The sequence below is a fragment of the Bombyx mori genome, chromosome 5 (assembly GCF_030269925.1).
Source record: "Bombyx mori chromosome 5, ASM3026992v2".
Classification (NCBI taxonomy): Eukaryota; Metazoa; Arthropoda; class Insecta; order Lepidoptera; family Bombycidae; genus Bombyx; species Bombyx mori.
In genome coordinates this window covers 16,697,398-16,725,351 of record NC_085111.1, presented here as the reverse complement: position 1 = coordinate 16,725,351, position 27,954 = coordinate 16,697,398, and the positions used below count along the sequence as shown (strand labels likewise).

The window sequence follows — 27,954 nt, the reverse complement described above, 5'->3', positions numbered from 1 at the left end:
GTTTTATATTAATAAGTTCTTTGAAGAAAATTTGAAGATTACGTGCCCGATTAGAAGTTTACACGTATTGAGTGGTATGTGACTATGCGAGTGAAAGAGTAAATTTCATTTCCCACCGTCAAGGAAAAACGTCGTGTAAAATAAATCGCGCGAAATTTATAAATTACACACCCTAGCATTAACGTTGGCCTGCAAGACCGTTTCTGCTGCGAAGTAGTCGTTCATTTTGAAGAGTGCTTTTATAAAAAGCTTCGGCTTAGAGAACTTAGTCCAACAATTTTTCGCTTTTCTAAGACATGTCTCATAATACCATAAATTTACGACAATCGGCGAACACATGTGGCGACAATTGCAGTGGAATGGTTTCAATACTGCTTCGTGGCAAAAATAGGCTGGGTGGTAGTACTTAGAGCGGAATCTCTCTATATTGCCTGGGTTCTATCTCGGGCGGAGATCGGGCGTTGGCTGAGATTGCAGAGAGTCGTTAAGTGGGTGGGCTTTTATCAACTTGGGCAGCCGTGCCCCACATCCTTGTCACACAGTCCTTGGCCCATCCCTAGGCGTCGGAACCTCGAAGGAGGTTCAGTTCCAGCTCAAAAAAGGTGGCAGTAGAAACCCATGCCCGTTGAACGTTTTTGATTGGGATTAAAACAGCGAGTGCTTTAAAGTGTCATGAAATTTCATAACCACTGACTATGAATAATAAAAATAAGTCATATACGTGAGGTATTACACTTATTTTACTTGCTTCGTCCGCCTTGAATCTTTAGCAGTCGATTTTGAGAGGCTCGTTAAAAAACCTTTAACAGATTTATGCATTGAGGTGCAGTTCCATGCATTGAGATGTCTATGGGTCTGTGCAACCATTAAAACATAATATCAAGCCTGGTTTACCTCTTGTCGTAAAAAAATGTTCACCGATGCCTCGTTGAGCACTCGTATCTAATAATGTCATAGACGCAACAACACAAGTGACTTGAAAATGTACAGATCAAAAGACTTCCAAATCAATTAATTTATATTCCGACAGAGGGACGCGGACGGGAGTAATCCCCAAGCTGAATGCTCGATCACGCCTCGTATTTCGTCATAAAGTAATTAATATCATTATTGATGGATTCCCGCATAGCTAAATATTTTCAAAGATTAGAATTGATGCTGGAATATTTTAAGTTTTATTGGGAAGTAAACCTTTGCGAAGTGATACCAATACAGACCAGTTCGTCGATCTACCTCATTGGTTATATGTCTGTGTTACGTCAATATATTATTATATTGCCTACAATACGCTCCACAGCTATTCGAACAGGCCTTTTTAAGAAAGCGATAGCTTGCAGACATGGTTTGATAACAGCTCAAAAATACCTAAAGAAGTTTTACTGGTGGTAAGTGTGTGTCGTGAGTTCGCACAGGTAGATGCCACCACCCTGACTATATCTGCCGTGAAGCAGGAATTCGTTTTGAAGTGTGGGGCAGCCGTTAGCACTGTAAAAATTGAGACCTTAGAACTCATTTCTCATAGTGGGAGGCGGTATTAACGTTGTAGATGTCTATGGACTCCGGTAATCACAGTACGTTGGTCGTGAGCTCTTCCACCCATCAAAGCAATAAAAAAAGCTAAATACTTGATTACCTTTGAAACGTAGGGTCATTAACAAAAGTTACAGGCCGAAACGGTTTAATCGGCGCTTTCTATTGACAACATCAATAAACATTAGGCGTAAGCTCTGCGCGACCACTATCAATCATTGTCAAGCGTACAATAGAAGCGACGGGGTGCCGACATTAAATACAGTAAGCTAGAAATCACGGTGAGCCTTGGTAGAACAAAGCACGTAGGTGCGTGCTAACTTGCGCCGAAATATTGGGTTATTGAAATGATTATTTAAAATCGAATCAGTTTTTGTGAGCTCGTATGGTGCAAGTGTGAGACACCCGGTGCATCTGTATCAAACGATGCGAATATTCCGATATTCATATCTCGCAGTGTGGCTACGACCACAAACTAATTAATCAACAATATGACCACCGCGTCCTTCCCATAGCTCTAGTAAGAACCTTCAATGTGAATCATTGGAGAATGGGCAACAGCGTTTTTCGAGTATCATATCAGCATACTGCAACTGGCATTTACTGATGGTACAATATATAACATAAGCCCCCTTTTTTCTGCCGCAATATGCCACCATGGCCGGTCAGTGAGTGACCTTTCTAATGTCGAAGATAACTTTATAGTATGCTTAGAGCCGAACATCATCATGACATCATAACATCATGCCGAAATGTAGTCACGTGACCTCTCACTGGCTTGGGTAACGTGGTCGCTCGCTGGCTAGGTTTTTTACTTTGTTCATGGTACAAAATAGCAGGTCAGTTGATGAAAGTTGGTCTGCTTCACTAAGACATCACGGTAGAGCCGCATTTCTATTGCTGCGTGAAGCGTTTCATACTCCCATGTTTTTACAATGATATACAATGATACTATTTGATAATTAAGCCTTTACACAGCATTTGAGACTTCGATCATACGTAAATTCATTAAGAGTCAATTCCATTCACAGCCTCCGAATTGTTCAGTAAACTAAACTTCTACTAACATTGAACGGCTTCAGCGCTTCCTACCATTACTCAAACAGATTAGTAGACAAGGAAATGCAATGACCATATGTTGAATGACCAAACTTAATTTAACTATCGTTTCAAGTCGACGTGAAATCGGACGACGAAGTTTGGGCAGTTTGCGAAGTCTCGCGGAGCCCAAATGTACATTTGCGTTTTGAGAAACTTTGAATTATTGTGTGGCTATTCATGGGAGTATTAAAAGTGTAGCGAGTAGGCAAGTACTTGCATACGACTAAACGCTCCACATCGTATGACGCTTATGTCATCTCACCTGACGTTTTGTACCGGCCAGTATTATTGTTAATTAGGTTTTGTAAAGTGCCTGTTGTGATTTTTTTCATTCGGCCCACAGAGTTTCTCGCCGGATCTTCCCAGTAAGTCGCGTTTCCGATCCAGTGGTAGATTCTGCGAAGCACTGCTCTTGCTAGGGCTATTGTTAGCAATTCACCAGGTTAAAGCCCCGTGAGTTCACCTACTTGGTCGGTTAAGCTGGCATAGCCCCTCGAAATTACCAGCATAGATATTGTTTATCTTCCATGCACTGCCAGATCTGTTTTGACTATTATACAAAACAGTAAGCCTGTAAGTGGCTGAAGGCCTAGTACAAACAGCCACTTCATAAGTAAGGCAGCGAGGCAGTTTAAAGTTAATTGGCACTTAAGAACGTCAGTAAAGTTGGAAGAATTTGTTTCGTTGATTTTTTTGTAAATGACTCTTTTTGCCACCCGTTGCGGAGCTAATTTAACATTCACTGTTATTATTGTAGCTTAATTTAACTAAATTTACAATATATTTCATTTAATAGAAATTTGGCAGTTTTTTTGTGTTTTTTCATCTAAACTTATTGCGTCATTAATGATCGTTGCCAACCTTTGCTCGCCATTTATCAGTGCCCAAAACGTGAACACAGCCTTACGGGTTAGCCTTTAAAGGGAAATATTAATTGCAGCCCTAATATATTGTAAATCGTAATATATGGTATTTTTGCAGCAGAAATCGGGAAGACTGTTGCGGGAACACAGCCTGCTGTCTCAGTTATCAAAATACGAATGTAGGAATTCTTAAGCTCTCATTTTCACGGTAGGCAGCGGTTTGACTCTGGCCCTGGCATTGCTGAAGTCCATCGGCGACCACTCACCGTCAGTTAGGCCGTATGCGCTTCTGCCTACCAGGGCAATAAAAAAATTATGAATATGCCATAATTTTTGCATAAATTCAGACTAAATGTTAGCATTTAAACTACATACTGATCACTACACTTAAAATACGTTTGACTTACTTTCTTACCTGCCGCTTTAGCTTTGAGTTACATTAGAAGAGTAAACATGAGGGAGAAAGAGAAGATGACTAATGAAAGGAATCTGGTATTGGGGACGACCTAAGGAACCGCTGTGGTCACCAAGCTCGTACCTCATCTCTGGTTAATAACCAGCATTAGTAGTTAATAAGCACCATTGTATAAGCAGAATTATATGGTATTTTTTTCTTTCAGGATCTGGAGATCTATGATGCGGTAGTCGACGTGCGTTGTTACGAGTTGACAGCTCTGTTTCTGTGTTCGCTCTTTGTACCTAAGTGCGGTCCGCTTGGACACATGGTGCGGCCTTGTAGAAGCTTATGTCAAGGTGAGCTGAAATAAGTTTGGTATTGGCGGTTTATTTTCGTTTTTTTTTGGATTCGTACGATTTGTGGGCTTATACTATCCTTTCCTGCATATTTCTACGGCGATGTGTTCACTCGATCGAGAACTTTCGTTATCACATTACAGTTGTCACTTCGACCATATGTCCAAGGTTAAGTGGCGGCACGGTTAATGTGGCAGCTACCACTGGGCAGTGAGTTTGTGCCACTTTAGCAATACACCAACTTAGTGTAAAATGGGCAGCTGCCCATCAAATTGCTGTTGAAAATGAACCGTATAATGTCGAAAATGCATGCATCTGCATATTTTAAACCGTGCTGAGATGTATTTGTGCTGAGTATTTTATTCGATAAACTGGCTTTACTATAAAAATACTCTATTCATATTATTTTTATTCTTACCTTGAAATATTTACGGCGCTTCTTAGTGGCTTTTATCTAAATCGATTCCGTTAAGTTTTTCTCAACAGGTACCTAGTGGGTGTTAGCAGTGGTTCATTGACACTGGTAACCACATAACATCAGACAGACTTTGTGCTCGCTAATAATTACAACAAAATAGCGGTTTCCTATTAGAAAACGTTCCACGTTGGAAAAGCTTAAAATATTTTTTGTAGACGATCTTATAGGGAGTTGCAGTAGCAGATTTTAGTTTTAATTTTTTATACCAGCACACGCACTGATATTGTAGAAATAATTATAATATTTGATAAATCAGAAACGATGCGACGCTGCGGATTCTTCCTTGAAGTATTCGGGCTTTCGATGCCTGACTACCTCCAGTGCGAGATATTCCCGGAGTCGACCGACACTGATGTCTGCCTTGGGAACAGAGAGGTCAAGGAGGCTAGATTCCGTGCTGCTAAGCCAGGTAACACAATATGGGCTTATTACTGTAAAGTTTATTAGTGAATTATACTGCTGGTCCTGTTACTAATAACAAGGTGTGGTCTAAACCCGTAATATCACTTTGGCTATCTTTGTCGCAAAGCATTGATAATATAGTCTACAGAATACTAAAAACTTCACTTAGGCATATTTCAGAAATGTTATACTAGTCTAGAAATGTCATACTAGTGGTCCCGCAGTAGTCGAAATTCGACTATAATTAATAATAGAGTTTGAACATTATTATGGTTTTATTGTCAAAGACTATTATTATACTTCTACAATCACAAATTTCGTACAGACTACACTATCGACAAATAATATTAAAGACAAACAATATTAATCTATTCTCAATTTAACCGCAGACTTTAGAAAATAACAAAAGTTTGACAATAAACAAAAGAGTATAAATGCGTATATGTGTCAAATACACGGTAGGGTGTGTAATGTTTTTCTTTGTGATTTAATATATTTATGCATAATAAATAAATAAAAGAAATTCTGCACTCTCTCTCTACATTCTCTATAGGGAGAAATTTCATTATCCTCCGTCCGCGCAATTCTCGTAAAAAGGGGGTACAAAGTTTTTGCTTCACTTATTAATATATAGATTTCTTAGCAAATTCTCAAAAGTGGAATAATGAAATTGTAGGTATACAATAAAGGGATGATCTTCCACCGAGCGGGTGATATATCTCGGTAGACCGACGGTCCGAATGTTATTGTTCGGAACTTGTATATAATATATAAGTATACAAGCTTATCTGTGTGAAAATGTCGTAAGCGAGATTCCCCTTCCGTGCGTCGTGTTCCTCAGTGCTGAGGATCGTTCCTTTACGGAATGCATACGTAAAGGCTTTCTTAGGATAATTGCTAGTGGTCGGTTTCCGCGTCCTTCCACAGCAGAATTTCAGAGGCGATTTAGTTCCTCTGGGCCACTGAAGCCCTAGTTCGGGTTAGTTGATCGCCGCCCGTTGCTCGGTGTTATATTTTTACGGCCGGGTAGGTAGCATACCGACGCCAACCCTCCTCTTATCTCATCCGGGCTTGGGACCGCCAATGGCAGAGTTAATTGAGAAAGCTAGATTCAGGCATCTGTCAAATATCTTGTGTTCTATGGTGGCTACCGCCACAAAATATAATAATAATAATTTAAAAAAAATAACAAAACACGTTTTTATAGAAAATTCAACTAAAAAATAGAAAAAAAATTTTTAATATATTAATTAATTACGCTTTTTTTTTACAATAAAATCATTTTTCTTACACTATTTTTAATTCAAATTTATAAAAATATATTTTCTATTTTTTAGTTGGATTTAAATTTTTTCAATATATTTTTTTCCTTTTTTTATTTGAATGTTGAATTATCATCGGTCCTTAATAAGTATACCAAATTTCGAGTTAATCCGATGTTTTGAAGGGGCTCAAAATCATGTTCAAAGATTCCGTTACATACATACATACGTCTGAAGCTAATAAAAGCGTATTAACAAAACGCTTACATACCGGTTGCGGTCCAGTGTGCGTGTCCGGCTTCCAATGCGACGTGAAGCGCTGCATCCCGCACGACTGGCGCTGCGACGGGCACGTGGACTGCGCCGACCGCTCCGACGAGCTCAACTGCCGCGTGTGCAAGCGCAGCGGCGACGTGCACTGCGGGAACCAGCGCTGCATCTCGCAGGCGCACATGTGCGACGGGAAGGTGGACTGCCCCTGGGGACAGGACGAGAGGAACTGCCGTAAGCTACGATACTCTTTTAGACTTTTTTTTGTAACGTAATTTTTTTTTCCTACCTAAGATGAGAGGCTATATCAGCGTAACCTTAACTAGTAGGTGAGCTCGCGTGGCTCAAATCTGACGACGTTGCTAACACGAACCCTAGCAAGAGCCGTGCTTCGCAGAATCTACCACCGGATCGGAAACGCGACTCACTGAGAAGATCCGGCGAGAAACTCAGTGGGCTGTGTCTGTGGGTTAATTTACTCGTCGAGCCCTTCGTCGCAAGCGACGGGTTTGAGAGAATGATGACCGGTGCTTGAGGTACCTAAAAGCACCGTTAGTGGATCGGGACATGTGTAATGTAAAGTAACATAAATGTAATGTAACGTAAATGCAACGGTTGCCCCACCCTTCAAGCCGAAACGTATTACTGCTTCACGACAGAAATACGCGGGGTGGTGGTACCTACCCGCGCGGACTCACAAGAGGTCCTACCATCAGTAATTACGCAAATTATAATTTTGCGGGTTTAATTTTTATTACACGATGTTATTCCTTCACCGTAGAAGTCAATGGTAAACGTTTGTTGAGTACGTATTTCATTAGAAAAATTAGTACCCGCCTGCGGGATTCGAACACCGGTGCATCGCTAGATACGAATGCACGGACGTCTTATCCTTTATGCCACGACGACTTCTCTTGGATCTTCTCAGTGGGTCGCGTTTCCGATCCGGTGATAGATTCTGTTCTTGCTAGGATTAGTGCTAGCAACGTCATCAAGTTTGAACTCCATGAACTCACCTACTAATTCGGTGAATCTAAAATAGCCTCTCGAGGTTACTAGAATAGGTAGGAAAAAACAACGATTCTCTTATAGACATTTAGAGCCGTGTATCGTGCATGTGCCTAAGCATACACGGCTTTATCCAACGAATATAGGCCAGTGTGTTACTAGCAAGCAAGTGTTTCACTCGCGTATCCCTCGTATCTAACAAGAATTTAAAGTACTGTAGAAACTGAGACCTTAGAACTCATACCTCAAAGTGCGTAGCGGCATTTACGTTTTAGATGTCTATGGGCTCCGGTAACCACTTAACACCGGGTGGGCCGTTGTACAACCAACTAAGCAATAAATAAATAAAACTTTTCTAAACGTTTTGATTGAATGTTCATTCTATTAAAGGCCTAATTTTCTGTTAGATTATAATATTATTGTCAGGTCAATAAACTATAGATACATATATGAGAAGGTGACAAGTGAGGTGTATTTTGCACAACAACGGCTCTATTAGATAATTATAATTAATTTAGTAATCTCGAAATCACATTGATTCTACTTGACTTCATTCGTTCCGTTTGAGAAATCATCACGGAAGCACGCGAGAATTGCTCATTCAATCGATTGTACTGTAATATTAATAGATAGTGTTAAGTAACTAATTATTTCAAATCTAACGCTAAAGTATTCGGAATATTTTGCAATTTAAATAAAATTTTAAATATCCGGAATCCGACTCATAGTCTATTAAGTTACGTTAGGTTCTTGTTCGGTTTTGGAAAATTTGGAATTGATCCCATATTACCACTCTAAGCTAAAAAGGGATTTGGTATCTAACGGTTTTTCCTAGACTTCCGTAAACGTAGAAGTTAGAAATTTTCTTTATTGCTCTTGTAAGCAGACGAGCATAGGGCCCACCTGATGGTGAGTGGTTACCGTTGCCCACGGACCTCAGCAATGTCAGGGGCAGAGCCAAGCCACTACCTACAAAATGCTTCCCAGATAAGAGCGCTACTCTTGAGCGATAGAAACAAAACAATAACATTTGTGCAGGACGAAATAGGGTTTTTTATAGTTTAAGAAACAAATAGATTTAATTTAACCGTTAATAAGTGATTACGTAATAAATGTATAATCTTAAGTTATTTTATAGTCAATATGTTAGTGTATCAGATCAGAGAATGTAAATAGACCAATAGGAACGATTTGTGGAGCGCTTTCACTACGGTAACATACAGATCAAGGGACCCTCTAAAAGTGGCGCGTCGATAGCACGTCGCGAGATGGGGTGCTGAAATAAATATAAAAGGATGGCCATTTACAGGCAAAGACAGTTCTCAGCAGATCATCAAGACAGAAACAGTTCTCAGAAGCTCTCCGACACAGAAACATTAGCAAGACAGAAACAGTTACCAGCAGTTCTCCGATAGTACAGTTACCACCAGTGAATCGGACAATTACCTGTGAAACCTCGCTACAGAAGCCGATACCCATCGAAAGAAACAGCCGTCTTCTACCAGCGCACAAACAGACAGCAGAAAATATTATTACACGACTCGGAAACAGCCATACAGACCGGGTCGTGTACATTTCATGGTCCATTCGAGCCGGATAGAGGACACATTTCATGGTCCATTCGAGCAGGATAGAGGACACATTTCATTGTTCTTTCGAGCCGGGTAGAAGATTCACTTTGAAAAAAGGAAATTGGAACAATGCCGATAACGCGGTCAACAGGAAGAGGACGGATCGAAACTGAACAGTCGCCGCCCTCAGAAACCACAGCTACAACACAGAGCGTGTGGACAGAAACAACCGCGAATACCGTCATGAGTCTGGTAGCCCCCACAACAGAATCATCGTGCGCAACAGCCAACACAGAAGCCACGACGAAAGTCGCAGAGAAACCTGGGAACTCAAAAACAGAGGCCGTCAAACAGTATATAGTCAAACAGAATGACGTGCCAACAAAACAGCGCGCCGGTACAGTCAAAACTGACCGGTCGCGAAACAGAAAAGAACAGAAGATAGCCAAAGCTAGAGAAGAGCTCGCCCGCCTACAAGTGGAATTGGCAGCCGCCCGACTGGCCACGCTCGAAGCTGGATCTGATGACGAAAACAGCGAATCAGAATACAGTAAGTCAGAACTCGATGAAAGAGTGGGCACGTGGCTGGAAACCCAACCCACAAAAACAGAAAATGACGACCAGCATAATGAAAAACCGGCGGGAACCTGCGACAAACAAGACTTCTCAGATCTAACCGCAGCAATAACACTCGCCGTCAAAGCCGCCCGCGAACCAAGATACACAGAATTGCCATTCTTTAATGGAAATCACCAAGACTGGCTATCCTTTCGTGCAGCCTATCACGAGACGATGAATTCATTTACAAAAACAGAAAATATAAACAGACTCAGAAGGAACCTGAAAGGAAGGGCAAAGGAAGCCGTTGACGGATTACTTATAACGAACGCTGATCCGTCCGACGTCATAAGAAGTCTAGAAGCGCGATTCGGAAGACCGGAAACAATAGCCATAACGGAGTTAGACACGCTACGAGCTCTGCCACGACTAACAGAAACACCAAGAGACATATGTATATTCTCCAGTAAGGTGACCAACGCCGTAGCTACGCTTCGTGCATTAAAGTGCACACATTACTTATATAATCCGGAAACTACCAAAACAATATTAGAAAAACTCACACCGACACTACGTTACCGATACTACGACTTCACCGCGGTACAACCGAAGGAGGATCCGGATCTGATTAAATTTGAAAAATTCATGAAAAGAGAAGCCGAACTATGCAGCCCTTATGCACAGCCCGAACAGGCGGGGCACTACTCGCAGCCCGCACAACACAACAGACGCACACAGAACGTGCACATAGTCAGTGAGAAGCCATCACGAGCTAAATGTCCGGTATGTAGCAACACTGAACACACCACAACAGACTGCTACATATTCAAGAAGGCAGACTCAAACACAAGATGGGACATCGCTAAGAATAAACACCTGTGTTTCCGATGTCTCAAGTATAGAAATAAAACCCACAACTGTAGACCGAAGACTTGTGGCATCAATGATTGCAAATATACTCACAACAAGATGCTACACTTCGACAGAAAAATTGAAAAAACAGACAACAGTGACAAGGAAACAACAGAGAACATTAATTCCGCTTGGACCGGAAAACAGAAACAGTCCTATTTGAAAATAATCCCAGTCCAAGTACAAGGACCGATAGGCACGGTTGATACATACGCGCTGCTCGACGATGGATCAACGGTAACACTGATAGACGAAATCATCTGCAAGAAGACTGGAATAACAGGACCAATCGATCCGTTACACATACAGGCGATTAACAACATAAAATCAACGGAAACAAGGTCAAGAAGAGTCAACCTCACGCTCAGAGGCCTCAACAGTCGAAAAGAAATAATACAAGCGAGAACAGTTAACGATCTACAAGTAACAGCACAAAAAATACCAAAGGAACAGATAGATGAGTATTCGCACCTACGAGACATCAGTGACATCATCACGTACGAGAACGCGAAACCTGGAATCCTGATTGGCCAAGACAACTGGCACATGTTACTAGCTTCGAAAGTTAGACGAGGCAACAGGAATCAGCCAATAGCGTCACTGACACCTCTAGGCTGGGTACTGCACGGAGGTCGCACTCGTACCCTAGGCCACCATTTAAACTATATAAATCATGCTAGGGAAACCCAGGAAGATGATAAAATAGAAAATCTGGTAAAACAGTATTTCGCTATGGATGCGCTATGCATCACACCAAGAAGACCAAAAACAGACCCAGAGGAACAGGCGCTTCGCATCCTCAACAGCAATACAGTCCACACAACAGATGGAAGATACGAAACTGCTCTGCTCTGGAAAACAGATAATGTCAGTCTACCAGACAACTACAATAACTCGTTAAAGCGACTGATAAATATAGAAAACAAACTCGATCGTAATCCGGAACTGAAACAGAAATACACAGAACAGATGGAAGCACTCGTCGCGAAAGGCTACGCCGAGCCCGCTCCAAAAACAAAAACAGAGAACAGAACGTGGTATCTACCTCACTTCGCCGTCGTGAACCCCCTGAAGCCGGAAAAACTCCGAGTCGTCCACGACGCCGCCGCCAGAACAAGAGGGGTAGCTTTAAATGATATGCTGCTTAAGGGACCGGACCTACTCCAATCACTACCAGGAGTGATAATGCGATTTAGACAGCATAATATAGCAGTAACAGCAGACATCAAGGAGATGTTCATGCAAGTGAAATTGAGACATGAAGACAGAGACGCGCTCCGCTATCTCTGGCGCAAAGATCGCCGAGATGACAAGCCCCCAGAAGAATACAGAATGACCTCGTTGATCTTCGGTGCGTCAAGTTCTCCTTCCACAGCAATATATGTAAAGAACTTGAACGCCCAGAAACATGAAGCCACGCACCCGGAGGCGGCAGCCGCAATACAGAACAAACACTACGTAGACGACTACTTGGACAGCTTTAAAACTTTAAAAGATGCAGTACGCATAACAACAGACGTTCGTCGAATACACGAAAAAGCTCATTTTGAATTAAAACAGTGGAAGTCAAACTCGCCGAGCCTACTTGAAACCCTTGGTGAAAACGAAAATGGAAATCAAGTGGAACTGTACAAGCCTGAAGAAAAAACTGAACGAGTACTCGGGCTCATATGGAAAACAGAAAAGGACGTGCTTACCTTCGACCTCAATCTGACAAGAATACCTCCACCGCTCGTCGAAGGCAAGACTCCGACCAAGAGAGAAGCACTAAAAGTCGTAATGTCGTTATTCGACCCGCTAGGCTTCGTGTCCCCAGTCACAAATAGAGCAAAACAACTTCTGCAAGAAGTGTGGCGGCGAGGAACATCATGGGACGATGAAATAGATAACGACCTGTCGACACACTGGCAGGCCTGGGTGAAGCAGCTGAGAAACCTGCACAATATAGCCATCCCAAGATGTTACTTAAACTACAGCGACACGACCACATTACAGCTACACGTCTTCACCGACGCAAGTGAATCCGCCTACGCTGCAGCACTATACTGGCGAACGATAAGTCCGAATAATAGAATCGACGTGTCACTGATTATGAGCAAAGCAAAGGTAGCGCCCCTGAAACTCACTTCTATACCGAGACTGGAACTACAAGCCGCCGCTCTCGGAACACGCCTCGCTGAAGCTGTAATAGCGGAACACGACAGAAAGCCGGATTCGAAGACCTTCTGGACTGACAGTAAGACAGTATTAACATGGATAAGAACGGGATCACGCTCGTACAAAGCATACGTCGCCCACCGCCTGGCTGCTATAGAAGATAGTTCAACAGTAAACGAGTGGCGATGGGTACCCACGAAGCATAACGTGGCCGACGACGCAACTAGAGACGTGCCAATATCGTTCGACAACGAACACAGATGGTTCAGAGGACCGGAATTCCTACACCAGCAAGAAGAATCCTGGCCTACGGAATCAGCAACAGCAACAATAGAACCGACAGGCGAAGAAAAGATACATCACACGATCGCCGTCAACCTTAAAAACAGACTAACTGAAGGTTTACCAGACGTATCCCGGTTCTCGAATTGGGAAAGACTCCGATACACCACAGCCAGAGTCCTACAGTTTATACAACTTTGTAGGCGCAGAACAGAACAGGTACACCATAGAAAAAACAAAAGAAACAAAGAAGCAGACCCCGCGTGGGCCGAACGTAAACAACGAACAATGGTTTCGCCGAAACCCTTTAAAACCAAAACGGAAGATAGAAAATACCATCCGATCTCAGCTGAAACATTGAAAACGGCCGAGGAACTGCTTATGCGCGCGACACAAGAAGAAAGCTTCGCTCAAGAAATCAAGGACATCCAACAACGAGGAGGCGTGAGCCAGAATGGCCGCCTCCACAAACTCAGTATTGTATATGAGAACGGATACCTACGAATACGAAGCCGTATCGAAGCAGCAGAACGAATACCAACAGAAATAAAGAGCCCGGTGATCCTGGACGGAAACCACCTCACAACTAAGTTGTGGATAAAATATATTCATCACAGATTACATCATGCTGGAGTCGAAGCTACAATTAACGAGTGTCGTCAGCAATACTGGATAGTGCGTATACACCCAGTGACTCGCACCATAGTGAACAAATGCCTACAATGCAGAATGAAGACACAGATACCGTCGTACCCGAGGACCGGAGATCTACCACCGTGCCGTCTAGCCCATCACAAAAGACCATTCACTTTCACGGGAGTTGATTACTTCGGTCCGCTAACAGTCACAGTCGGACGAACCAACCAAAAGCGATACGTAGCAATATTCACTTGTCTAACAATACGAGCCATACATCTTGAAATAGCCGCATCACTAAACACCCACTCTGCGGTAATGGCGCTCCGAAGAATGATAGCACGACGAGGTTGTCCGACGCAGATATGGTCGGACAACGGCACCAACTTAAAAGGAGCAGACAGAGAACTACGCCGAGCCATCGACGGTGCAACCGCAAAGGAAGCAGCGAACAGAACGATCTCCTGGAGATTCATCCCACCCGGAGCACCGTTCATGGGAGGTGCCTGGGAAAGGATGGTGCGCTCGGTAAAGGTCGCGTTAACGGCAACACTCCATGAGCGAAGTCCGACGGAGGAAGTGCTCTCGACGTTATTAGCTGAAATAGAATATACGGTAAACAGTCGGCCTTTGACTCACGTTTCGGTCAGCGTGGACGACCCCGAAGCCCTAACCCCGAACCACTTACTACTAGGCGGGCCAGGGCGAGTACCAACACCAGGGACATTTGATGAAAGAGACACATTGACGCGAAACAGTTGGAGAGCGGCACAACGACTCGCTGACCTGCTCTGGACGAGGTGGGTTAGAGAGTATCTCCCCGAGCTGCAGCACCGGCGGGAGCCTCATGGCCGAGGCATCCCCGTGAAAAACGGAGATTTAGTCCAGCTTGTGGACAAAAACTTGCCACGAAACACATGGGTGCGAGGAAAAGTGATCGCGACGTATCCAGGACCCGACAACGTGGTGCGCACCGTAGATATCAGAACCAAAGGGGGAGTTCTACGGAGACCAGTACGAAAACTAGTGATCCTGCCCATCGAAGAAGACCATCCTGCACCGAGAAGAATGCGACTGACTCGCACGGCGGGAGTAATGTGCAGGACGAAATAGGGTTTTTTATAGTTTAAGAAACAAATAGATTTAATTTAACCGTTAATAAGTGATTACGTAATAAATGTATAATCTTAAGTTATTTTATAGTCAATATGTTAGTGTATCAGATCAGAGAATGTAAATAGACCAATAGGAACGATTTGTGGAGCGCTTTCACTACGGTAACATACAGATCAAGGGACCCTCTAAAAGTGGCGCGTCGATAGCACGTCGCGAGATGGGGTGCTGAAATAAATATAAAAGGATGGCCATTTACAGGCAAAGACAGTTCTCAGCAGATCATCAAGACAGAAACAGTTCTCAGAAGCTCTCCGACACAGAAACATTAGCAAGACAGAAACAGTTACCAGCAGTTCTCCGATAGTACAGTTACCACCAGTGAATCGGACAATTACCTGTGAAACCTCGCTACAGAAGCCGATACCCATCGAAAGAAACAGCCGTCTTCTACCAGCGCACAAACAGACAGCAGAAAATATTATTACACGACTCGGAAACAGCCATACAGACCGGGTCGTGTACAACATTGTTTTGGTTTAAACTAATGTCCAATACGTAATTATAAGTGTTTATTTTAGAAACTTAATTAGACACTAATTAATATAAAAACAGAATAAAGTTGGCCAAAAAGATTTAGTTTGCAGAGAGGTCAAAGGTTCAGTCCTTTAATTATATTGAGTGATGTGATATTCAATGAAACGTTTTCCAAACTATTTTCCAGTTGTTGTTGATAGATATAACTACCCCGTCCTGTGGACCGAATGGTAAACAGTCTACGTCGCCCTAAGCACGTCGTTACGGATCCTCACGATCCATTAACGGTGTTTTTAGGTATCTCAAGCACCGGTCACCGTCCTTGTCGAACCCGTCGCTTGCGACGAAGGGCTCGACGAGTAAATTAACCCATAGACACAGCCCACTGAGTTTCTCGCCGGATCTTCTCAGTGGGTTGCTTTTCCGATCCGGTGGTAGATTTTGCGAAGCACTGCTCTTGCTAGAGCCAGTTTTAGCAACACTCCTGGCTTAAGCTTAGTTCACCTACTCACCCGGTAACGCTGACATAGCCTCTCAAGGCTGTCAGCTTAGATAGGAAAAACAAAAGTTGATAAATAATGTCTCATCCAGTGAGGTTGAGCGACGCAACTGGAGACGTGGGGCGGGGGGAGCTGCAAGTGTACCGGGCCGCCAACCACTCGTGGTTCCCCGCCTGCATCAGCGCGCTGGACGACACCACGGCGCTCAAACTGTGCTCCATGCTCGGATACTCGTGAGTTTTCTTTATTGTTAGCATAAAATAATAATATAAATATCTAGGAACAAATCACGCACGGTCATCCGGCCGGCCCCAATTTAGGATTTCCTTCAAGGCTCACGGTGTGGGCTGGCCGAATAGAGTGATTGGGCGAATGGTGAAGGTATTTACGGTCTATCTGGGAGTGGGCTGCTCGAAGTGGTATTTGAGGGCGACTCCCTTTGAAGAGCACCGCTGTGCTTTTCGTGGGGTTGATGTCAATGCGCCACTTCCGGAACCACTGTATCATGGTGGCTACTGCGGTCTGGAGTCGCCGATGCAATAACGACTTCTTCCTACACCAGTAGTAGATACCCATCGGCGAAGACGCCAGATGGGTCTCCGGAGACCGGGGTATATCATTGATATACAACTTAACAATAACGGGGAGAGCGCGGAGCCTTGCGGGACTCCGGCAGTCAGTTGACGGGGACGAGAGCGAGTTCCATCTACTCGATATCGAAACGAACGGTTCGACAAGAAGTCTCGTATGATGAGCACGAGTCTGTCTGGCACTCCCATGTTGTTCAGTTTGTAGATCAAACCGTTGTGCCAGACTTTGTCGAACGCCTTCGCGATATCGAAGAAGAGATCGGGATGGGTTTCCACCTATTCAGCCCTATTAAGATGTGCTCCGTGAGGCGGTTCACTTGATGGATGCACGAGTGTTTGGCGCGGAACCCAAACTGCTCGTAGATTAATAACTTTTTTCCGGTAATGAAATAGAGGCGTTTACGAAGGAGGCGTTCATATAGATTGCTTATCGCTGGGAGGAGACTAATCGACTTCTAAGATTATATACTTTTATCTTTTATAGATGGGTGAATAGAAGTTCGTCGATAGCCTTAGGGGGAGCCACGACCCCCAACCCCCGCGGGGTGGGGGCGCGGGCAGGCAGGGTGCACGTGGCGGGGGCGGCGCTCTCCTACCACGCTTTCTTGAGGAGTGAAGGCGGCTTGCTTAGAGAGCTGAAAGAGTGCAGGCATTACTCTAACAGAGTGCATCTTGTCTGCAATAATTACGGTAAGTGATTCTAAAAATAGAATTAAACAGGAGCAGATATATAAATTCTAATATTCAATGTTGCAAAAAGAACTTTTAGGGTTGTGCTAATTTTTTTTTATTTATTGCTTAGGTAGGTGGATAAGCTCACAGCCCGCCTGGTGTTAAGTGGTTACTGGAGCCCATAGACATCTACAGCGTAAATGCGCCACCAACCTTGAGATATAAGTTCTAAGGTCTCAGTATAGTTACAACGGCTGTCCCACCCTTCAAACCGAAACGCATGACTGCTTCATGGCAGAAATAGGCAGGGTGGTGGTACCTACCCGCGCGGAATCACAAGAGGTCCTACCACCAGTAAAAGTGAACAGCATGAAAATCGGTTAATTTGTCGATTGAAAGGTTTTATACAGGCCAAATAATTGTTTTCCGTTGCTGTCCAAGAATACCGTTATTTTGATTTACTATAGATTGTTTCTATACGACAATGCGGGAACGGTGCACATCCCTTCTTTAAAAGAGGCTTGTGGAGAGTATTAAGCGATAGGCAGCGGCTTGGCTCTGCCCCTGGCATTGCTGAAGTCCATGGGCGACGGTAACCACTCACCATCAGGTGGGCCGTATGCTCGTCTGCCTACAAGGGCAATAAAAAAAAAAAAAAAAAAAAAAAAAAATCCCTGAATCGCCGGGGCCGGGTCAGCCCTAACAGTATCCTGAAGGCATTAACAGACCGTTAAGACTGTCCATACTTGACATTTGTACCATGTTTCACTTGCGAACTATAATAAATAATAATAATAATAATGGTTGATTGTAAATAAGTATCAGTTGGATGGAATATTTAAATGTTTGCAACTGATAATTATTTTTAATCCATACATATAAACAAAATTGGAGTGTCTGTTTGTAATATTGAAATAAGCGCTTTTTACTACATGCAGATAAATATATATACGGTACATACACCAAAATAACATTTTTTGCAATTTTTGTCTGTCTGTCTGTCTGTCTGTTTGTTCCGGCTAATCTCTGGAACGGCGGGACCGATTTTGATAAGACTTTCACTGATTGGTAGCTGATGATATAAGGAGTAACTTAGGCGACTTTTTTAGACTAGCTTCGTCCCGCGGCGTCACACGCGGTACGACAATAACCGCGGGTAACATCGCGGGACTCAGCTATCAATAATAAAATTTTATGTTTCCGAAGCGAAGCGAGGGCGGGTCGCTAGTCATAATAATATATATTTGTTTTGGTAATTTTAAATAATATTATATATTTCAATTATTCTATGTACACATGTGAACTTGTTTCTGAATTTATTTTTAGTGCTTAGATGAGTGGACGAGCTCACTTCCCACTTGTTGTTAAGTGGTTACTGGAGCTCATAGACATCTACAACGTAAATGCGCCACCCACCTTGAGATATACGTTCTAAGGTCTCAAGTATAGTTACTTAAAAAAAATCATTTTTATTCATTCATTCATTACTTGACCAGTACAATTTCGATGGTGAATAGAGATTAATATATGTGTATAAGCACGCATTCCGGCAACAGTTTCATTAAAATATCCACCTTCAAAATTACGTAAGTATTTTTCATCGTCAGTTCAGCGCGGAGCCAATTTCCTGCATACCTCACTCTCGTCGGGTACGAATGACCCCTGTGAAATTAAAGCCCATACAATCTGAATATTTGCGAGACACGTACTGCGGTTTGCCGGCGGCGGAGGGCCGTCGCGGCTTTCTGCTACTCGTCTTTTTGACCTTTGAAATCGTTTACTCGCAACGTTTGCAGGAATTCCTTCGGGATTCCTGACGGTGGAAATTTTCCACTTACTTTGCATTAAATTAGGATGCCCATTGAGGTCTACAAGTTGTTATTTTGATGGTCTAAACGAAAAATCTTAGCTTGGGGCGTCTGTGTGTTTAGTGCGAGTTTTTGAACGTTCTCGATAGCGTAAAAGTTAATTCGAATTTGTATGCAGTTGGAACAGCGCCCCTAGCGGCAAACGTAAGCAAACGTTCCAAGTCTCAAGGTGGGTGGCGCATTTACGTTATAGATGTCTATGGGCTCCAGTAACCACTTAACACCAGGTGGGCTGTGAGCTCGTTCACCCATCTAAGCAATAAAAAAAGTAATGTTTTTGTGATTTAATCAAGAATTTTTACGGTAATTTTTCGTCTTATCAAATCAGATCAACGTTATTGGGAATGAAACAAAATATTCACATTTTAAACGAAAAATAAATCGTCTTTTTTCAAAGTTCTTTAAGAAATTAATTTGTATTTTTTTCCTCTCGTTTCTTGTATCAAAATAGCTCGATTTTCAATTTGTTCGACCGACTTTTTATACGTTACATTTTAGATTTAATGTTTTAATTTAATTTATACTGTGTGAAGGATTCGGTGATGGCAGAGCATGATACAACCGGCATTTATCGATATCGCTGTCTAAATTTGCTCTGTCGCGAAGCAATCATGATGAATTCCGCTTCAAAAGACCATCATTTTAATATCATAATTTCATGGTACCACTCACTGTCAACTGGTGACCTTTTCTACCCATCTATGCTATCGACGCACGAATATATTTTTTCCTACCTATGCTGATAGCCTTGAGAGGCTAATTCAGCTTCACCTTAACATGTAGGTGAGCTCACGATGCTCAAACCGGATTGTTGCTAGCACTGACCCTAACAAGAGCAGTGCTTCGCAGAATCTATCCCCGGATCGGAAACGCGACCAACTGAGAAGATCCGGCGAGAAACTCAGTGGGCCCGACGCACGAATGAACACAAATGAGCAAGTTATTAAGCCATGATAATGCTTTAATCACTTCTACGACTCGCAAATTCGTTAATTATTTATTGCCACATTAAACACAATCGCAACTTTTCTTATTAACTTTATGAAAAATTTCTTGTGAAATCACTACACAACTTTGGTAATAAGTCAGAGGCAAAACGCTCCGGGGCGCGCGGTGACTCGTCAAACGAAACATAACTTATTTTACGAGGCATCGCTCCCAGAGGAGGGCTGAGACTTGAAATGAAACATACTTTAAAAGGACCCACCGTGGTAATGTTAATATATAAAAAAAAAAAAAGTTGTTGTGGTTTTAAGGCTCTGAATTAGGAGGCTCTAATCCGACTCGAAGTTGCAGTCTCCGAGAACCTTTGTGAAATTTGACATTTGAGGTCTGAATGTAGTGTTCTTGTATAGTATGTGCGTATCGCCCAATGATCGAAACTCAATCGTGATTACGATCTTAGACACTTCAAGACTTAAATTAATTTAATGTATTAAATAATAATTTTTTTTTTCTTTTTTTTCTTTTACAGCTTTAGGAATAAAAACTGATTCAATTTTTTTTCTCGACGTAATAAAAACTGTGATCGGATATCGAACAAAAAGAAACTGTTGACTGATTTTGTCTTTGAATTTTATGTATAGATTATTTATTGCTGTGCGGTGCATCTAAAGTTAAAGGATTATCGGAGTATAAGCTCAAAAATACCACAATTATGATGCCACTACCGATCTTGAGGCAACCGAAATCTCAACTGTATTCTATAGGTCTTAAGATTATTTCATATCCAGGTTAACGTATTTACGGTCTTCCTGTGGTTCTAATTATTATGCAATTTTATGTAAGCCGTTCTTAGCTTTTTATTTCCTTTATGCATACCACCGGTTTGCTAGGTGAACTCACGGAGCTCAGCCTCAGAGAGCTTGCTAACACTATACCTAGTATCTCACTGAGAAGATCTAGGGAGAAACTCACTGGGTTGTGGGTAAGGTTGCAACATTGAACTCTTCCTCGCACTCGGTGAGATTGACGAGAACTGTGACTGATGCTTGGAGTGCCTAAAAGCATCAAGAGTGGATCGTGAGGATACGAGCTTAGGACTACAGCGGTTGTGCGTTGCCGTAGTTTGAGACAAGGATATGATAGAATTAAGGGAGTTTGTTTATTTTCTTTATTGCTTAGATGGGCACTTTTTTTATTCACGGCAGAAATAGGCAGGGTGGTGCGGACTCACAAGAGTTCCTACCACCAGTACTACTACGCAAATTATAATTTTGGGGATTTGATTTTTATTACACGATGTTATTCCTTCACTGTGGAAGTCAATCGTGAACATATGTTGAGTACGTATTTCATTAGAAAAATTGGTACCCGCTTGGGATTTGAACACCGGTGCATCGCTCAACACGAACGCACTGGACGTCTTATTCTTTTAGGCTACGACGACTTCATTTTCAGGTTTTTTGCCAGACTACATCCGAAAGCTTGGAATAGATAATACCTATGATACATATAGACACATAACATCACCAACCAGTAAAAAGGCACCCAGTTATTATTACCTTAATCACAACCTGTATCCCGCGGGTGAAGTTTAATACTTCCCCGGCTAACTAATTTGATATGAAATGAAAAGCTCAAATTTTACTAAAACTCTAATTATTTTGATTTACGACTTTCTTTACATTTGATTTGTGTTCGATTCTTGGAAGTTTGAATTTCTAATTTTGACGTGCGTATGAACAAATTTCTGTTTTGGCTGTTTCTGCTGTTGATCGGAGGACGATCTAACAGTACATCTGATATTAGCTGGTGGCCGAAGCCATTAGAATATCATGTCGCGAATTCCACCATCCATCTTGAGACATGAGTCTTTTTTTATATTTGTAACGACTGTACCAAAATTACATTTTTTTATTTTTTTTATTGCATAGATGTCAGGACGAGCTCACAGCTCACCTGGTGTTAAGTGGTTACCGGAGCCCATAGACATTTATAAAGTAAATGCCGTCACCCACCTTGAGACATGAGTTTTAAGTTCTCAGTATAGTTACAACGGCTGCCCCGCCCTTCAAACCGAAACGCATTACTGCTTCACGGTAGAAATAGGTAGGGTGGTGGTACCTACCCGTGTGGACTCACAAGAGGTCTTACCCCCAGTATTAATAAATGCTTCACGGTATAAATGGACCGGCTTATCGTACGCATGCTTACTACATAATATGCATTAAAAAGAACCATTAGAGAGCTATATAAAATGATAAATAATCTTCTCCTAGTCCGCGATCAGGCATAACAAACATATTTTTTTTGTCAATATCCAATTGTACAATATAAATCTCTTTTATAAGCCTCAGCATTGTTTTGATTCCTTTAACAGAGCTCTTGCGTTTGTTTTCGAAGTTTTGTTTTTAATAAAACAAACGCTCAAAGCTGTGCACACCGAAGTTTCTACATTGTAACCGCTAAACAAAACAATGAATTCTAAGCCGCTATTTATAATTTGATTTTCTGAGAATTCACAACAAGTTCAGATAATTGCGGTGTAATGTTGCCTGCGTCTAGCAATGAATTTACAGTGAATTTTATTGTTTCTGTCTTTTGTGTATTTTTCGTTTTTATTAGCATATTCGTAGCATTGTGTACAATGAGGTTAATAAAAAGGCTCGTATTGAGCCGTTGAAATGTATTTATCACGATACATTTACTGAAACTTCGGTAGGCAGCGGTGGCTCTGCCCCTGGAATTGGTAAAGTCCATGGGCGTCGGTAACCACTCACCATCAGGTGGGCCGTATGCTCGTCTGGCTACAAGGGCAATAAAAAAAAGCATTTAAAATTAATGAAACAGAATAAAATAAAAACACTAATATCATTCAAAACAATTATGTAATATAGTGTTCTATGAGATTTCACAAAATTAGTCTTGGAAATGACGATTCTTTTCGACAAAGATTCGATCATTAAATCTACCTAAATAGAATCTTTATAATAAACCTCGGCAACATTGCATTATCTGTGGGCATTCGGACAAATAAAGTGACGGACCAAAATATTCAACTAAACAGAAATTCCACGTAAAGTTAAGAGAAAATTTAATACTGTTTTGATTTAATAGAAAAGCCGTTTGGTCCGTTAGTAAAACTTTCCACGTTTCTTGTTATCATTAAATTAAAATTTACTAGAAGTCCCGCAGTAGTCGAAATTCGACTATAATTAATTAAATTCTCTATAAGTGTGGAAAATTTCATACTCCTCCGTCCGCGCAATTTTCGTAAAAAGGGATACAAAGTTTTTGCTTCACGTATTAATATATAGATATGTATTTCAATAGATTGTTTCATGAGCGAGTTCTAGAGGTTTGAATAAAATCTCACTATGGTGCTCTGAGGCTTGTAGTATTCATATACTTGCTATGCATATTGTCTTAACATTAAATTTCAACGATTACATACATATTTAACTCTTATTCATAAACATAACAATCATATAACAATAACTTAGCTCTCCCGACCCATATCAATAAATAAACAAAAGGTACAATCTTTTGTGGTACTGAAAGTTATTCATCTTTTTTTTATTGCTTAGATGGGTGGATGAGCTCGCAGCCCACCTGGTGTTAAATGGTTACCGGAGTTTATAGACATCTACAAGGTAAATGCCTCCACCCATCTTGAGATATTAGTTCTTAGGTCTCAGATTTTACAGTACAACGGCTGCCTCACCCTTCAAACCGAAACGCATTACTGCTTCACCATAGAAATAGGCAGGGTACATACACGTGCGGACTCACAAATCCTACCACCAGTAATTACGCAAATTATAATTTTGCGGGTTTCATTTTCATTACACGACGTTATTCATTCACCGTGGAAGTCAATCGTGAACATTTGTTAAGTACGTATTTCCTTAGAAAAATTGGTACCCGCCTGCGGGATTCGAACACCGATGCATCGTTAGATACGAATGCACCGTACGTCTTATCCTTTAGGCCACGACGACTAATTGTCCTAAATATAAGAAAATCATTAAATTACCACAACATTATTATATTTTAATGCTTCAAAGAAAGTGTAGTACGGTCCTACTAATCATCAAAGAATCGATCTAATCTACTCTCATTATATTTGAAAACTACTAGTAATAGCTCCAAAACACAGCTAGCCGTACTCATCGAATCCATCTAAGAGTTTGACGTAAAACTTAAATCAACACAATCAGCCCAGATCAGATCGTCTCAGTGGTTCGCTATTCCCAATCCGGTGGTAGATTGCGAAACAGCTGCCCTTAAACTGTTGGGTCTGCTTTGGGGCTGCTCGGACAGATATTAGCCAACTTTTAGTCTGTGCCCTTGAGTGTCCCACAGGTCACTGTAAAGCTGAGAAGGCCTCAAAGCCACCAGCGATCTCTTCGTTCCAAAAAAAAGACATCGCTTGCGTTTAGGAGCGCCTTTTTTTACTACCTATTCTAGTGACTTCGAGGGGCTATACTAGATTCTCCGGGCGAGTAGGTGAGCTCGCGGGGCTCGAGCCTGACGACGTTGCTAATGCTAACGGCACACTGATGCGGACTGTAGATACTTACTGGTGGACTCGAGGTTCAGGTCGTTGTGGAGATCCACGTTCCTCACATACCACGGTGCCCTGACGGCTATCCTGCAAAAACGGGATTGTATGATTTGAAGGTGTTTCATATTAGTGTGGGCCGCGTGAGCGAACATTACACTTGCATAGGTCATGACCGGGCGTATGCAAGTTTTGTAGAGTGCCGTCACCTTATTACGAAGGGACAATTTACTTCGCTTGCAGATCATCGGATAGATAGGAGCATCGATATATGCTATTCACTATCGTTTGTTAGATCAATCACCTTGCGCAGATCTCGACACACGACAGTCAAAACCAGCCAGCTTTTTCTCCAAATGTTATGATATGTTCATTCGAGGTTTATATGACAATAGATTTAGCAATATCTGATTTGGGGAAGTCTTAAACGACGGAGGAAAGATCTTCCACCGAGCGGGTGATATTGCCCGGTAGACCGACGGTCCGAATGTTGTTTTTTTTTTTTTTTTTTTTTTTTTCCTACCCATGCTGATAGCCTTGAGAGGCTATTTCAGCTTCGCCCTAACGTTAGTAGGTGAGCTCGCGGGGCTCAACCGGAGAGTTGCTAACACTGACCCTAGCAAGAGCAGTGCTTCGCAGAATCTACCACCGGATCGGAAACGCGACCCACTGAGAAGATCCGGCGAGAAACTCAGTGGGCTGTGTCTATGGGTTAGTTCGCTCGTCGAGCCCTTCGTCGCAAGCGACGGGTTCGACGAGGACGGTGACCGGTGCTTGTGGTGCCTAAAAGCACCGTTAATGGATCAGGAGGATCCGTAATGACGTGCTTTGGGCGACGTCGACGGTTTACCATTCGGTCTACTGGGTCGGGTATGTAATTTCCAGCGGCTACGATGAGAGGGTTCTCATGTCGTGCCGCCTTCTCAAAATGGCGCAGTGATGCCGACTGTAGATACTTACTAAGAGAGTCGAGCTCCAGGTCATCGTGGAGATCCACATTCCTAAGGAACCATGGTGCTCCGACGGCTATCCTGCAGAATCGTGATTGAATAACCTGAAGGGATTTCAAGTGGGTGCGGGCTGAGTGAGCGAACACTACGCTTGCATACGTCATGACGGGGCGTATACAAGTTTTGTAGAGAGTTACCTTATTGCGGAGGGACAGTTTGCTTCGACTACAAAGCATTGGATAGAGTCGTCCTAGAATAAACGCGGCGCGGTCGCGTACCGTTTTTATATGGGGACGGAATGTCATCCCTCTGTCGAGGGTGACGCCTAGATATTTGACCTTCGAGACCCACGGTATGGGCTGGCCAAAGAGAGTGATGGGACTAACGGCGGAGGTGTTTGCGCGCCTACTACGGAGTGGGATGCTCGAAGTGATGTTCGGAGGGCGACCCCTTTTGAAGAGCACCGCTGCGCTTTTCGTGGGGTTGATGTCTATTCGCCACTTCCGGAACCACTGTCCCATGGTGGCTACTGCGATCTGGAGTCGCCGATGAAGCAGCGACATCTTCCTACACGAGTAGTAGATAGCCGTGTCATCGGCGAAGAGCGCTAGATGGGTCTCCGGAGACCGGGGTATATCATTGATATACAAACTAAATAATAACGGGGAGAGCGCGGAGCCTTGCGGGACTCCGGCAGTCAGTTGACGGGGACGAGAACGAGTTCCCTCTACTCGATATCGAAACGAACGGTTCGACAAGAAGTCTCGTATGATGAGCACGAGTCTGTCTGGCACTCCCATGTTGTACAGTTTGTAAATTAAACCGTTGTGCCAGACTTTGTCGAACGCCTTCGCGATGTCGAAGAAGAGGGCGCCGGTCGGGGTTTGTTTACGCCTATTTAGTCCTATCAGAATGTGCTCCGTGAGGCGGTGCACTTGTTGTACGCACGAGTGTTTAGAGCGGAATCCGAACTGTTCGTCTATGAGAATTTTGTTCGCGGTAACAAAATCCCAGAGGCGTTTCCTAAGGAGCCGTTCGTAAATTTTTCCTATCGTCGAGAGGAGACTAATCGGACGGTAACTAGAAGTTTCGTTTGTCGGTTTGCCCGGCTTATGTATACCGATAACGTTCGCTTCTTTCCACACCGCGGGAAAGATGCAGTGCGTCATAGCGGCATTTAAAATTGTAGCCAACATTGCTATCAGTTGGACTGGCAAGAGTTTTAGCGCGCGGTTATGGATGCCGTCGGAGCCGGGTGCCTTCCTAGGTTGGAGGTTGTGGATCGCGTCTCTAACTTCGTCAGTAGTAATGGGGGGTAACGCGTCCGAGGGCGGCAGGGAAGCTCTGCGCTCGACCTCCCTGTCGACTAACTCGGTGTGTTCGGGGTCCGCGTGTTGAGTGCTGGTGGTGCACTGTTCTTGCAGTGCATCGGCCAGCAGCTCAGCCTTGTCATCGTCATCGAATGCCGGTGGTTGGCCTGAAGGGCGTACGAGGGGAGGCATAGTAGCGGTAGTTTCGGATTTGAGAGTCCTAGCTAGTCGCCAGTATGCTTGGTGGGAGGGCTCGAGTTGTTCTAAATAACTATGCCAATTATCGTTACGCGCGTCGCTTAAGCGGGAGTGGACTTCGCGTTGTAGACGACGCATCTGAATCCGGTTTGAAGGCGTGGGAAGACGATCGTAGGCCCGGATTGCCGCGTTCCTAACTCTTAAGAGATTCCTAAGATCGGGGGACAGTCTGATGCGGTGGAAGCTGTCCTCCACATCGACTTCTTTTGAAGATCTAATGATCGCGGAAGAGATGTGATCGGTAATGATGTTTATGGATTCGACGGTGTCCTCGGGGGATGGATTCGAATCCGGGCCGTAAGGGAGGATTGGCGGAGCGGCGTCGGCTAGGCACGTGCCCAGCTTATTCCAATCCACCATGGTCCTCGTAACAGTGACTGGGTTGTGAGGGCGACCGAGCTGCATAACGACAGGTCGGTGGTCTGAGTCGAGCTCTGACATTGCTTCGATGGAACGCAAGCGCAGAGTTACGTTCCTAATCAATGCCAGGTCTATAGTGCTCGGACGGAGCGCGATGTTATACGGATAACATGTTGAAGTTGGGGGACCGACTATTTCAAAGGTGAGGTCGTCTATAAACGCGTCGAGACGCCTACCGTTAACGTTTGTACGATGGCAGTTCCACCTAGTGTGGTGGCAATTTAAATCGCCTGCCAGGATGACGGAGTCTCCCATGCCGAACAGTGACTCGATGTCACTGCTCAGGAGGGGCTTGTCCGGGGGGAGATAAACGGATGCGATGACGATCGGCTGGTGTCCCGTCAGCGAGATACGGCACACTGACGCCTCGATATGTGAGAGCGAGGGAGTATCGAGAGGGACAACGTGCAGGGCCCGCCTATAGTAAATGGCAGTCCCGCCTTTGGA

The 27,954-nt window shown here is 43.2% G+C and overlaps 1 protein-coding gene across 1 annotated transcript in view; it reads left to right on the top strand.

The window, feature by feature from the left end:
• LOC101746236 (atrial natriuretic peptide-converting enzyme) overlaps positions 1 to 27,954 on the top strand; it is a 66,038-nt gene that overhangs the window by 21,115 nt on the left and 16,969 nt on the right. Inside the window, exons 6-10 of the mRNA XM_062668495.1 lie at positions 4,115 to 4,247; positions 4,982 to 5,134; positions 6,675 to 6,893; positions 16,025 to 16,166; positions 17,008 to 17,213. Coding sequence (XP_062524479.1) covers positions 4,115 to 4,247; positions 4,982 to 5,134; positions 6,675 to 6,893; positions 16,025 to 16,166; positions 17,008 to 17,213 — 853 coding nt within the window. The remainder of the gene's footprint in view (positions 1 to 4,114; positions 4,248 to 4,981; positions 5,135 to 6,674; positions 6,894 to 16,024; positions 16,167 to 17,007; positions 17,214 to 27,954) is intronic.